General features: G+C 54.7%; 1 protein-coding gene across 2 annotated transcripts; it reads left to right on the top strand.

Moving 5' to 3' along the window:
- The first annotated feature begins 280 nt into the window (after positions 1 to 280).
- DRC5 (dynein regulatory complex subunit 5) lies at positions 281 to 11,377 on the top strand. 2 transcript variants are annotated; one of them, XM_083828481.1, is made up of 6 exons: positions 4,270 to 4,524; positions 4,672 to 4,942; positions 6,402 to 6,970; positions 8,006 to 8,455; positions 10,379 to 10,581; positions 11,202 to 11,377. In XM_083828481.1, exons 2-5 carry the CDS (start codon positions 4,762 to 4,764, stop codon positions 10,553 to 10,555), a joined length of 1,377 nt encoding a protein of 458 aa, XP_083684607.1. In that variant the 5' UTR covers positions 4,270 to 4,524; positions 4,672 to 4,761; the 3' UTR covers positions 10,556 to 10,581; positions 11,202 to 11,377. The 2 variants fall into 2 exon arrangements, with proteins under 2 accessions (XP_083684608.1, XP_083684607.1); XM_083828482.1 differs by lacking the exon at positions 4,270 to 4,524 and adding an exon at positions 281 to 2,048 and having other exon boundaries at positions 10,379 to 11,377.
- The last annotated feature ends 677 nt before the right edge of the window (positions 11,378 to 12,054 follow it).

The raw sequence follows: 12,054 nt of genomic DNA, 5'->3' as shown, positions 1-12,054 counted from the left end.
ATAAACTCCTCGCTGCCCTCAGCACCCAGGGACGAGGCTGCGGGATGCCCCGAGAGCCGGGCACCGCTCCCCATCGTGCTGGCTCCTGCACTGCCGCCTCTCCCTGCGAGCACTGGGCAGGGGGCTGGAAGGTGGGAGCTGGAGCCAAATCCGGGCTAATGAAGGGTAATTAGTGCTCATCCCAGGGAGCGGTAGGAGACAGAACCCACGATCAACACCTCTATTAATAGCTGTCAGCAGCTGCACGGCTCCTGCTGGGACCTGGGGAGAGCGGAAGGCTTTGGGAGGAGAGGCAGCACGCGGGCATGCCGTGCTCCCCGTCCCTTCAGCGCTGGCTTTGCAGGGGCTATTTCCTCCTCCTGATCCTTTTGCTGCTTCCCCCAGGGCTGCAGGAGGTGCTGACCGCTTTTTAGCAGTGCTCTCTAGCAGAAGGCAACAGGAGGGGAGCCTGGAGAAGGGGCTTTGGAGCTTCTCCCCGCTCCTCGGGGTCCTCATCTTGCCGAGCTGTAGGCACTCGGGAATGGCAGTGATCCCAGATGCGAAGAGGGGAATGGGAATGGGAATGGGAATGGGAATGGGAATGGGAATGGGAATGGGAATGGGAATGGGAATGGGAATGGGAATGGGATGGATGTTTTACCCTCCACACTTAGCCAGCTGCATTTGAGCTGGCATCTGAAGTGCCTACCACTGCAAACCCTGCTGGAAGCGCATGCTAATGTCTATGTGCTTGGAAATAAATGTGGAGATGTTAACCCGGCCATTTTGAAGGTACCACTGCTTGTTTTCAGCAAATGATTCAACACCTGCTTGCATCCAGCTCCACAACTGACTGCAATGCTTGGGCCATGTCGTCTCTGCCATATTTTTTTTTTCAAAAGCAAGATCTTAGAGGCCCTGAAGATGTGCTCCCAGAAATACAATGGTTAGTGTGGGGCCAGCTTTTGGGAAGGGCTTTGCCAGGGCTCTGGCATCCCCCCTGATTAAACACCAGCTTGAATCCCAGGCTGCCTCACACTCTTCTCCGGAGCTGGAGAGACAGCATCAGGCCACTCCTACATTGCTGCTGAAGTCTAGCTGCACATCACCGAAAGTCACGAAGTAGGCCTCAAGATCTTGATTCTTTTTTTAATCCAAATGCCTTCCCATTTGCTGTCTTGTAGTGAAGCCTTTGGGGTAATCTCAGATCACATTTGTAACCTCTTCTTCACAACCAGGAGATATATTTTAACCGAGAGGTGGTGCAGCTCCCCAAAAATGCCAGCTATCTGGGGACTCGCAGGAATATCACGAGAGCTGGCAACAGCATTATGCGTGCTCCCACAGGGCACGCGCTGGCTGGGCTTGTGATGTACCCGCTGCCGAGCACATCAGCATTTTGAAAGAGCAAAAGCCGCATTTCAGCCTGGAAAGCTACTGGCGAATACCAAAACGCTCGGGTCTGAGGAAGGGGGAAAATGAGACGCATGTTTACATCCCTTTGTACGATGTGTGCAGCCACTGTTTTGCTCAGGATCGGGTCCCTGCCGTACTCTGCAAGAGGGGGCTTGTTAGCAGGAGGGAAAAAGAGCAGGAAAAAAAAGAGAGAGGTGGGCGTGAAGCAGAGGGACCGAGGTCTGCTTGCCCTCAGGGGAGTTCCCGGATTTGCTCGCCTCCCCCTGTGACCCGCCTGCAGGTGACTGCCCCAAAATTAGGGCCTGGAAGCAAACCAGCTTCGGGAGCTGACAGCGCACCCTCGGCAAGTTGTTACTGGTGAGACGTAGAGTGCAAATGGGCAACAGCAAAACACCCGCGTGTGGCTCTGGTACCTGACCGTGCCAGCAGCACCGTGTGCCCCCGTTGCTGCAGGGGCCTCCCCGGGGGGGCTCCACGCGTGACCGCAGCGTGGGGTCCCCACGGGTGACGCCCGGAGGTGCCGGACGGGCTGGGGGCGATGTCTTTGGGTTACCCGGGTGCCAGAGTCCCGCCCCGGAGCCGTGGCCGCCGCTGCCCCGGATACACATCCGTGACCAGGCAACAGTGGCCGTGTCCCTGGCAGCGGGTGGCAGGTGAGGGGCTCTCGGGGGGCCGTGATGCCCGGAGACCCCACCAGTGTGAGCTGGGCGATGTGGCTGGTGGGGGCCGGGGGCTGGGAGGCGGCCGGCTGCGTGCCGTGCCTCCCGGAGTGCAGACGCCTTCCCGGGTCCCCGGGGTGAGGCGAGCGAGACAGCCGCAGGGGGTGCGGGGGTGATGCTCGGTCCCTAAAGGGCTTTTCCTGCCGCTGAAGCCCCTCAGGGGGCAGGGGTCTGGCGTGCTGACGGTCATCCAGGACCGCGGTGTTGGCCCTCAGCACCAGCTGGAGGGCGGTGGCGACATGAGCCATTTTCCCAAGTGGCTGGCTGGCCTAATTCTGCCTGATATCCATTTACAGACAAATTTCATTATGCTTGAAGCTAAATGGATTCCTCGTCTGGCATCCTTTTTTTTTTTCTTCTTTTTTTCTTTACTTAAGGCCCACTGCAGAGAGGCAGTGTGCGATACGCTGCCCTAATGGATCCTTTGCATCAGCCTAATGTCAGGGAGCAGTGCTGGTGGCATCAGCAGCCTTCACCAGCACTAGGCCCCCTGGCCAACATCTCCCTCTGCCCACAGCACAGAGGCAGGGACGCCTGCAGGACAGCCAGCATTTTCAGAGTGCTGCAGCAATGATGTGAGAGCTTCCTCACTTTTTGGGTGGCCTGAGCTTCGGGGTGAATGCCACTGCAGCTGCAGGCATAGCCGTACTCGGGATGAATTTCCCCCACATCCCCACACTCTCCAGTAAACACGGTCTGTACTGTCACCACACATCATCGACCGCCACGCTGCTGGTAGGAGGCACCAGCCAGAGGTCACCGCTTCCCACACGACTCCTGATCAGGCTTTCTAGGCTTTGGGGTGAATCTAAAGAGCAGAGAAATTTAGGTTTCAGCAGATGTCCCATCTCCAGATCAGAGGAGGTGTAAGTGAAATGTTGGTTTGCCGTTTAAATACATGCTCAGCATCCCAGCTATGAGGATGGGCTCGATGAGCCTCCTGCAGCCCAGGCGAGGGGACGCAGCCACGGTCAGAAAAGCCGTCAGAAGCCCCAGTTAGCTGTGAGTGGCCCGGGGGGGCAGAGTGACACAGATGCTTTTTGAGTGGGATGAAGGGCTGAGCAAGGAGAAAGCATTTCTCCCAGTCACCTCTCCTCTGCCAGTGTTGGCTGTGCTGTGCCTTTCTGCTGAAGCCCGGCAAGCACCATGAGCTGGGTTTTCAGCTGGGTTGAGGAGGTCAGAGGAAGGACTCCCAGCTCTCTCATTTGCACGTGGTCCATTCCTTCTCCTCCCACGCCCACCCTTCTTCAGACTAGGCTCCCTTTTTCTACAGTTTTTGCTTTTGCCATCTTTGTAGCAGTGCCTGCCAGGAAATTCAGCTCCCCTTGGCACCTGTGTCCTCCTGCTTTGCATCAGAGATGCCCTGCTGCTGCTCTCTCCCTCACCCCGTCTCCTGACTCTCGTCCCGAAATGGGTCCTCTCTTCCTGGACCTGCTACAAGCGTATTTGAAGAAGCCTTTGCGGACACATTTGCTGCAGTACAGCGTGGATCATTTTGTTTCTGACCTCTAGCTCTTGGCATTTCGCAGATCTCCTCTCCTCCCCTTTTGCAGGTTCCTTTGCAGGCCCTTCCTTACATCTCTTTTGGAGGGGAAAGGAGCAGAGGCAGGCAAGCTCACAAAGCCTTACAGAGCTTTCGGAGAAAGAGGGACTCATGCTAACTGTGGCACTGATCCTGAGGTTGCGGTGCGAAGCAGCAAATGGGAAAACTTGGTCTGGGAAAGCTCTGCAGAGCTAATAGGGATGGGCATCCTGCCTTCTGGTCCAGGCTGGTTCTCTTAGCTCATATCTGCTTAGTGTGGGTCTGGACAGGTCTGACCCATCTCGTCAGTTAATGGATGTTTGGAAAGAGTTCAGCTGGAGAATAATTGAGCAAAGCAGAAAAAATGAATGCACTTATAGTAAGCATCTGCCTGTGAAGAGCCATGAGGGCAGGCACACTGGATCAAACCGGGGAGTGATCTGGCCCAGTGTCCCTCTCTGATAGCAGCCGGTTCCCCCAGAGGAGTGGAAAACGGATGCAAGTACATGTGTTTGTTTCCACCTGCACTCTCCCACCTCCAACCATTTTCAGACTCTGACAGGTGTTGTTTCTGGGCATTGAATCATTTCCAAAGGGTTTTTCTTCCCTGTACTTGTCCTGGAGCCTCCACAGGCTGTCAGCATCCGCAGCATCCTGCAGCAAGGAATTCCCCAGCTTAACCGTAGGCGGCGTGAAGAACCACCTTTTCCCTTTGTTTTAAACCCAGCTCCTGCCAGCTTCGTCTATTTATTTTATTGGAAAAGACAGTGAGCTATCAATTCCTGTCCATCCTCTTCAACAGCACACTGAATTAACACCCCCTATTATCTGTTTATTACGTGTAGTGTTTAGAGACCTCTTTGTGCAAGGCAGTGTATGAAGATAAGGGTAAATAATAGTTGCTTTGCTGCAGTGCCTCCAGCGCGAGCAGAGGAAGCGGAAGAAGGGCAGGGGGAAACTGCAGGACAGAAGAGCTGTGTGAGCAGGGCACCCTTACAGCCGGTCTCTTTCCAAGGCTGCCTTTTTCTCTTTCAGGCAGCCCAGGCGGAAAACGTGGTGGCCTTCTCCTGACCTCGAGCAATTTCCCTCGTGCTTCCCGTGAAGGAGACGTGGCTGGTGAGCGGGATGCAGCAGGCAGTGGCTGCTGGCAGGAGCAGGCCCGTTCCCTCGCTGCGGCGCTCCCAGGGCAGGCTCACCGCCGACTCCTTCTGCGTACACCGCATCATCGAGGACCCCGAGTGGTCCCTCGCCGCCGTCCCCCGGCTCACCGAGCTCTGCCTCCAGCACATCGTCCACAATTTCACCCGTAAGCGGGAGGGAGAGCTTCTCCCCCGGGGTGTGTGGGAGCAGAGGGCCAGCAAGGCACAGAGGCAGCCGAAAGGCACAGTGTGGTACCCAGCCCAAAGGAGCAGTGGGGGAAATACCTCCCCAGGCAGCTGGTTAGACAAAATGTTTAGTTGCTAAGTATGTACTTGCATGCTCCTGGGATGGCTTTCGCCCTCCGGGCTGCTATCCAGGACACGGCTGCCCTATCCTTGTCCCATATTTTCTTCTTCCTTCCATGCTCTGCTGGCCTCGCTCCCCTCAGCTGCGAGCAGGGCTACGAGGTCTCTGGTCCCTTCTCGTGGGTCACACACGGGCCTGGTTCCCGGCACAGGGATGGAGTCCCTGTCGTGCTGAGTGCTCTGCGAGGGGTGCAGAAACGGGCCCTGCTCCCAGGCGCCTCCGAACACACGTGGTGCTCACGGCGTCAGGCTTCCTCCACAGCTTTTGGTGGCGATGGGACAGGCTGCACCCTCAGGCAGGGAATGTGCTTTCGAAGCAGGTGGACGGGTGAAGCATAGTAAAATATAAAAAGCACATCTCATCTGGGAACGGGCTGGGAGGGGGAGAGAAAGGGCCTAGCCGTCACTCAGCGGAGCAGCAGCAAAGCCCAAAGGTAGGCCCAAGGATGTGTCCACACGGGGGCTGTAAAACAGTGTGGTGCCTGGGGGGGCCGAGCTCACAGACCTCATGGTCCTACCAGCCTGATCAGTCAGTCCGATGCCAAATGCGATCCAGAGGGAAGCTATCCTGCTTCTGCCGGTACCTGTCCCACCGCTGGTTGTGCTGCGGGACTTTGCAGAGGAAGTCCTGCAGTGCCAGCTGTGGGACATGGAGAAGAGACTCTAGGAGGAGCCTGTGGTAGGACTCTGGGTGTCCTTAGGAAGGGAATGCCACAGAGAGAGAGAAAATATAAGACTAACCCCACTTTGTGCCTCAAAATCTGATTCCCCATGTGCAGATAGGCACATGGGTAAGACAGACACCTGACTTCAAATAAAAAGGCACGAGGACTTGCATGAAAAGCACGCAGGTAACTCAGTTCTCAAATATCCTTTAATATGTTTAGGAACCAAAGGGAGAAAATTCAGCAACTGGCAAGCCGAGTTCTTCCGTCACTGTAAGCCTGGTGCAGCTCTGTTGGCAGCAGAAGTCCTGCTCTGAATACCAACCGCATTAAAACCAAATTTAAACCGGGAGCCAAGTTTCTGGTGCAGTTCCCAAATATTATGAGGGTAAACCCAATTACGCTGATGCTTTGTTATAAAAGTTAGAAATCCTACACAAAAATGAGTCATTTTCTGCCCGCTTAGCTCACTGCACCAGCTGATAGCAAGTGAGAGGGGAGCCACTATCAGCAGCTGGGGGTCTGGGCAGAACCACAAGGCCAGCCCGACTTCCTACAGCCCAGACCAACCTCTCCTCCTCTCCTTTCCCTCCAGAGAACCCGATTTTAGACCGTCTTCTGCCTGAGCACCAAAGGAAGGTGCTCGACAGGCTCCCCACTGGCCTTCCGCTCGCGGTCACTGCCAACCTAGTAAGTGACGAGGACTACTGGAAGCGGTGCTGCACCGAGCGCTGGCAAGTGTGTGACATCTCCAGCTATGGGGGCAGCTGGAAACGGATGTTCTTCGAACGTCACCTGGAGAACATCCTGAAAAGTTTTGTCCCCAACACCACGGACCCCAACCAGGTTCTGGAGCTCATCCCGCTCTGCAAAGACTATGTGCGGAAACTGGAGGTTGATCAGTTCCTGCCGCCGCTGAAGGTGGATCCAAAGGAGGAGGCAGATGACATCTCTGATTCAGGGAGCGATCTGGGGTTTGGCGAGGTCCCCATGCATCACTATGACCTGGGAGCCCTCGTTACTGCTCTCCCTTACCTTGAAGAGCTTCATCTTACTTACGGCGTGAAGGACTGCGGCATGAACTTCGAGTGGAACCTCTTTAAGTTAACCTACCAGGACTGCTGTAACCTGGCTGATGCCGTGAAGAAGTGTCACAAATTGAAGGTAATATATCCCAAAATAAATCTTTCTTCCTTAGCTCGATCTTCAGATTCCCTTTGGAGGGGGAGGAGGGGGAGAAACCCTAGGCTCAGTTTTCCCTGCTGGCAGCATCCTTCCCTTCGCAAGTTCCTGTCTGGCCAAGTGAAGAGAGGTTAACTCACTGGCCTACTGCTGAGCATCTCTTTCTGTTTATGCTCTTGGTAGAAGACATTGCCAGAGGGTGAAAACCATATTTGCTCCCTCAAAGCTTGTTCCCTGTAGCCCAAGAGAAAGCAACACTCCTGCTTTAACTCCGTATGTGGTTCTGGGAGAGAAGAGAGGAGAAAGCCAGAGAGTTTTTCATAGGGACAGGTTTTGGCTCAGTAAATAAATCTTGACATACCCCAGAGACCTCCAGGAAGAGCATGGGGAAATATTCACATAGAGTGAGGGGGCTTTTTCTTTCTGGATGCTAACAAAACCCTCAGTTCTTTGACAATTGCAGTGCAGATATTTAGCCTCTCCTAAACGCCAACAGGCATCACTCACCAGAGCGAGCTGGCCGAACACTCTCTCCAAATTGACATGCTTTAGGAAATATTTTTCTGCGTGGCTTCCAGAAGGGAAATCACCTCTCACATGGCTATTGAGGTGCCCTGGCCACACAGAGCCTTGCCCTTAAGGAAGAGCACTGTGGGTTACCACCAGTGCATGTGCTTGTCTGGACAATCCGGCTATGATTGGGGGTGAATTTAGCTATTAGTCCCTGCAGAAATTTGGACAGCTTTCTCTCATTTAATTTTGCCCTATGTGTTAGAGATCCCACAGAGTCAAAGGAGAGGAATGGGAGTTTCCAAGAGATGAACCCTGGGACAGGCAGGAGACCTCAGTGTCGTGTCCTGCCCTCTCCACAATAAAAACACCTACTTTAGCCCACTGGCTAAAGGCGTCTAAAGCAAAGGGAGATGAATCTCATATCTGGTGAGCCACAGGCTAGAGACCTTGTGCAAAGCTCTGTCCAAAGCACCTGTTTCAGTGTCCCTGTCCTTTACCCCACAGGTTTTCAAGCTGACACGCAGCAATGTTGATGACGACAAGACCAGGCTGCTGGTCCGCAGCTTGCTGGATCACCCCTCCTTGGTGGAGCTGAACTTGTCCCACAACCTCATCGGGGACACGGGGACACAAGCTGTCGGCAAGCTGATCAACCGCAGCAGATTAGAAACCCTGGATCTGTGTAACAACAAGATCCATCACGCGGGGGCTCAGGCCCTCGCCCAGGCCCTGGCTCAGAACTGCACCCTGACCTCCCTGAACCTGCGCCTCAACTACCTGGCGGACGAGGGCGGGGAGGCGATGGGCCGTGCCCTGCTGGCCAACACCACCCTGAAGTCCATCCACCTGGGCAGCAACATGCTGTCGGAGCCAAGCGCTGTGCTGTTCTCCCAGGTCCTTGCTCAGAACGCCACCCTGACCTGCATCAACTTGTCGTGCAACCACATAGGGCCGGTAAGAGAAACCCCCGCTCCCTGCAGCTGGACAGCCCGCGTGGTTGTGAGGTTTGATGCTGGGACACGGTCCCAACCTGCCCTCGGTGTCTCTGCTTGTGCAGGGGGTTGGAGCAGGTGACCTCCAGAGGTCCCTTCCCGCCTCAGGCATCCTGTGATCGCGTGGTTCAGTTGTAAAGGAGATGCTGAGCCCGGTCTGCCTCAAAGCCACGGGGCAGAGGCATCCCCCACATTTCAACCTTGCTGGGATAACAATCAGCTGCAAGCAGTGAAGAGACTACAGCAGACAGCAAAAAGGAGAACATCTTCTTCTGTGGGGACACAAAAACATTTATCTCACTCATGTCTAGCTCTTCTCACGGGGCTCTCAGGCAGATGCTGGCTTCCAGGCTTCTGGGCAGAGAGGGATTTTCCCCACAGGAGACTGAAATCCAGGGAGTATGCCTGGGGAAATCACAGCCACTTTACCCACGTGGAAGTAGATAAAAGTGATAGGTGGCATAAGATGAGGGCCTTATTCATATCCTCTGTACTTCGGATCTGCTGTGCCATCTGTCATGCAGCGGCACACGGGCAGTTTTTGCCCTCCCCAGAATCTCTCCTGTCCGTCATGAGGAGATTGTTAGAAAATTGGCTCTGTTGTTGAGCTCCTTTAATTCACCCCGCAGCTCTGGTGTGGTGTGCTAGGTCAAAAGTGTCACGTCTGGATGCTTCTTTATGGCTCCTGAGCCACAGGCTCACATTTTCTAGGCAGAGGAGCATCCACAAATCTTAGTGCATCCCTAAGAGCTGCAGTGTGCAACATGCCCACAAAGCAGACCAATTCTCTTCTGCTGATTAAAAAAGAGCTTTAGAAATCTGAAACTAGACAGCTAAATGCAATCATGCTGGCTTTTAAACTTTCTGTGCTGCCTCAATTTTTCTCACTGTCACAATAAAGAGACAGCAAGACCAGCTGTCCCTGCTGGCAGGAATATTGGCATCAATATGTTTGACAACGGTTTTAAAAGGATTTGATGGCAGAAAACCTTTTGTGAGTCCTCATTTTTATGGTTCTGGACATGGATAACCATCTGAGTGTAACGATACAAGGGGACAAGCGTTGGAAAGGATAGCAGGATTTTGGCTTAGTAAATAATAACCTTTGTGCTTAGCATTTTCCATCTGATGAGCTCTCCTGGTACCCGTTTGTGAAGCTCTGTAGCACCCCAGGAAGTGGGCTGCTGTTTTCGTCTTTGTTTTGCATATGGGAAAATGGAGGCGTTCGCTAGGGATGCATCAAATCCTCTGTACCCCTTTAAAAAGAGGTTCCTCTCCTTTCTCACATTTTGTCCTTTTTAGCAAGAGGTCTAACAGGCAGGGTGCTGGGGAGAGGGGGCTGCCTGGATGGAGGTGATGGGGTTGGGACGTGCGTTGGGTACGTGAAAGAGAAGAGCTGTGGGAAAAAATGCCAAATTGTTGCATCCCTAAAGACCACATTTCAGGCAAGGGAAGGAAATGTACCAAGGCAAGCTGCCTCCCTAGAGTTCTCTACGTTGCATTGTCTGACCCCATGCAGGCTGGACTTGAGCTGCATGAGATGTTCCCCCCACAAAATCCATCCGTGCCATGGAAATGGCACCGAGCAGGATGAGGAACAGCACACCTAGTCGCACTGCCACGTGTCCCCACCCAGCAGGGAGCTGGGGACGGGGGGACAGGGTAGAGCAGAGACTCCTCGCAGGTTATCCTCTCCGTCCGTGCCATTAACCAGCCTGAGCTTGAGGACTCCTGACACGATACCCAGAGGGAGTCATTAGCACGTGTCGTATCGCTGAGCGCTGCATAAGGTTACGCTCCTTCCCTGTCCTTCTCTTGGGAGCAACGTTTCAGGCTTGGGTGAAGCCTCGCTCACTCTTGGGCTCCTTTCTTCAACCCTCTGCAGGACGGTGGCAAGCAGCTGCTGGAAGGGCTGGCGGGCAACAAGACGCTGACCGAGTTCGACCTCCGCCTGGCAGAGGTGGGCCAGGAGAGCGAGTTCCTCATCGGGCAGATGCTGTGGGCCAACCGGCACACCGCCCGCCTGGGACCTCAGCCGCAGCCGCCAGCCGGGCCCCTCTGACCAGGAAGCCGCAGAAAGCTCCCCAGGTACCAGTTTTGCTCCCCGCGTGGGATCTGGGCTGACAAACCTCCCCTTGCACAAGTGGGGGCAGGAGGGCTTCCAGCAGAGCACCTGGGGTCGGCAATGCAGCCCCTGCACCCCCGGGGGAGGGCTCTGGGGCTGCTTCCCCAGCTGCCCACACATCCCTGCTGTCCCCCAGGGGTCAAAGCACCAGCGTGTCTCCGTGCAGAGGCATTCTGCTCCCCCCGAACAGGCAGCATTGCCTGGAGCTGGGAGAAAAGGTCGCGTGGTGGACACCACGGTACAGCCGCTGCCCAGGGCTGCCTTTAGCTGGCTGCAGGGTCTTCTGCTGTGACAGGAAAGGGGGTCAGCCTCTGAAATGTCACCAGTACCTGACAGTAGCAAAGACACTCACCTGCTCAGCCTCCTGTGGTTCTAAATATCTTGCTTTGTCCAAAGCCTCGTCCTAGGATGCCGTTTGTCATCCTTAATTTGCTGCAGAACGGCATCCACTCGCAGCGCTTCAGTGCTAGGATCAGCAGTGCTTTAGCGCTCCTTGGGAAGTCAGCCTGTCCTTCAGAGGCTTGGTTTTATTTGCATTTTTGAGAAAAACACTCCCTTTATGGCTGCCTTTCCCCCCTTTCAGCCCCTGCCCTCGGAGCGGCGCGGGGGCTCCGTCTCTCTCCCAGCTCTGACCACGACCCGTGCCCACAGACCCACTGCTGACAGCCGCCTCCGTGAATCATCTGAAACTTTTATTACACCGATTTGGTTTACAATCTTTGTACTTTGATATTTCCAACAAAAAAGGCAACATTGTGATATACTGTTTGTACATATAGAGAGAGACGGAGAGAGCTAGATCATATTGACATAGCTGAAAAGTAAAAACTGTTCCCAGTGCTCACAAGAGAATTTGTTCGCCACCTACCCGTTTGTGCCTTGCTCTGCCTGACGGACACGGACACCGGTGGCTCTGCCACTCACAGCCACCCGCTTGATGGATCAGAAAGGATAGAGCACGAGGCTGTCACTGGCAGCAGCGGCCACACGAGGGATGCCCGTGTGGGTCACCCCAAAGCCCTTGCAGATCAGGGTAGCCCCCTTCCAAACCACTCATGGATGCTTCCAGGGGCTACGTCTGCAAGAAAATACAGCCAGTGGCAGCCGCTGCCAGTCCTTCCCACCCGGGCATCTCCAACGCCTTGTTTCCCACCCTCGAGACCGAGGTATTGAAAAGATTTGTTTCTTTTTGTTTGCATTTACAAAATATTTCCACTGAATGACACACCTGAATGAGATGAGAACTCGTGTTCAGAAACAGCAGAAAAGACCCAGGTCAGGTTCAGGCTGAAGAAGGAGCGGCTCCAGCAGTAATGGTGGCGCTTAATGGGGGTGTCCCGGTCCGGGGAAAGCCTGCACGTAGCTCCAGGCACAGGGCTGGGCGATGAGAGCTGGTGCTGGGAGGGCAGCGGTGGGATCCCTCCAGCACGCCGAGG

The sequence above is a fragment of the Anser anser genome (assembly GCF_964211835.1).
Source record: "Anser anser genome assembly, chromosome: 3".
Lineage (NCBI taxonomy): Eukaryota > Metazoa > Chordata > Aves > Anseriformes > Anatidae > Anser > Anser anser.
Note: the sequence above shows the minus strand (reverse complement) of the source record. Positions and strands in the feature narration are given on the sequence as shown.

What these genes read in the sequence shown, in the direction of transcription:
- DRC5 (XM_083828482.1), top strand. Translation starts at nt 4,762, where the DNA reads ATGCAGCAGGCAGTGGCTGCTGGCAGGAGCAGGCCCGTTCCCTCGCTG. An exon ending in CATCGTCCACAATTTCACCC is followed by an intron (nt 4,943 to 6,401) that starts GTAAGCGGGAGG and finishes CTTTCCCTCCAG; the next exon opens with AGAACCCGATTTTAGACCGT. An exon ending in AGAAGTGTCACAAATTGAAG is followed by an intron (nt 6,971 to 8,005) that starts GTAATATATCCC and finishes TTTACCCCACAG; the next exon opens with GTTTTCAAGCTGACACGCAG.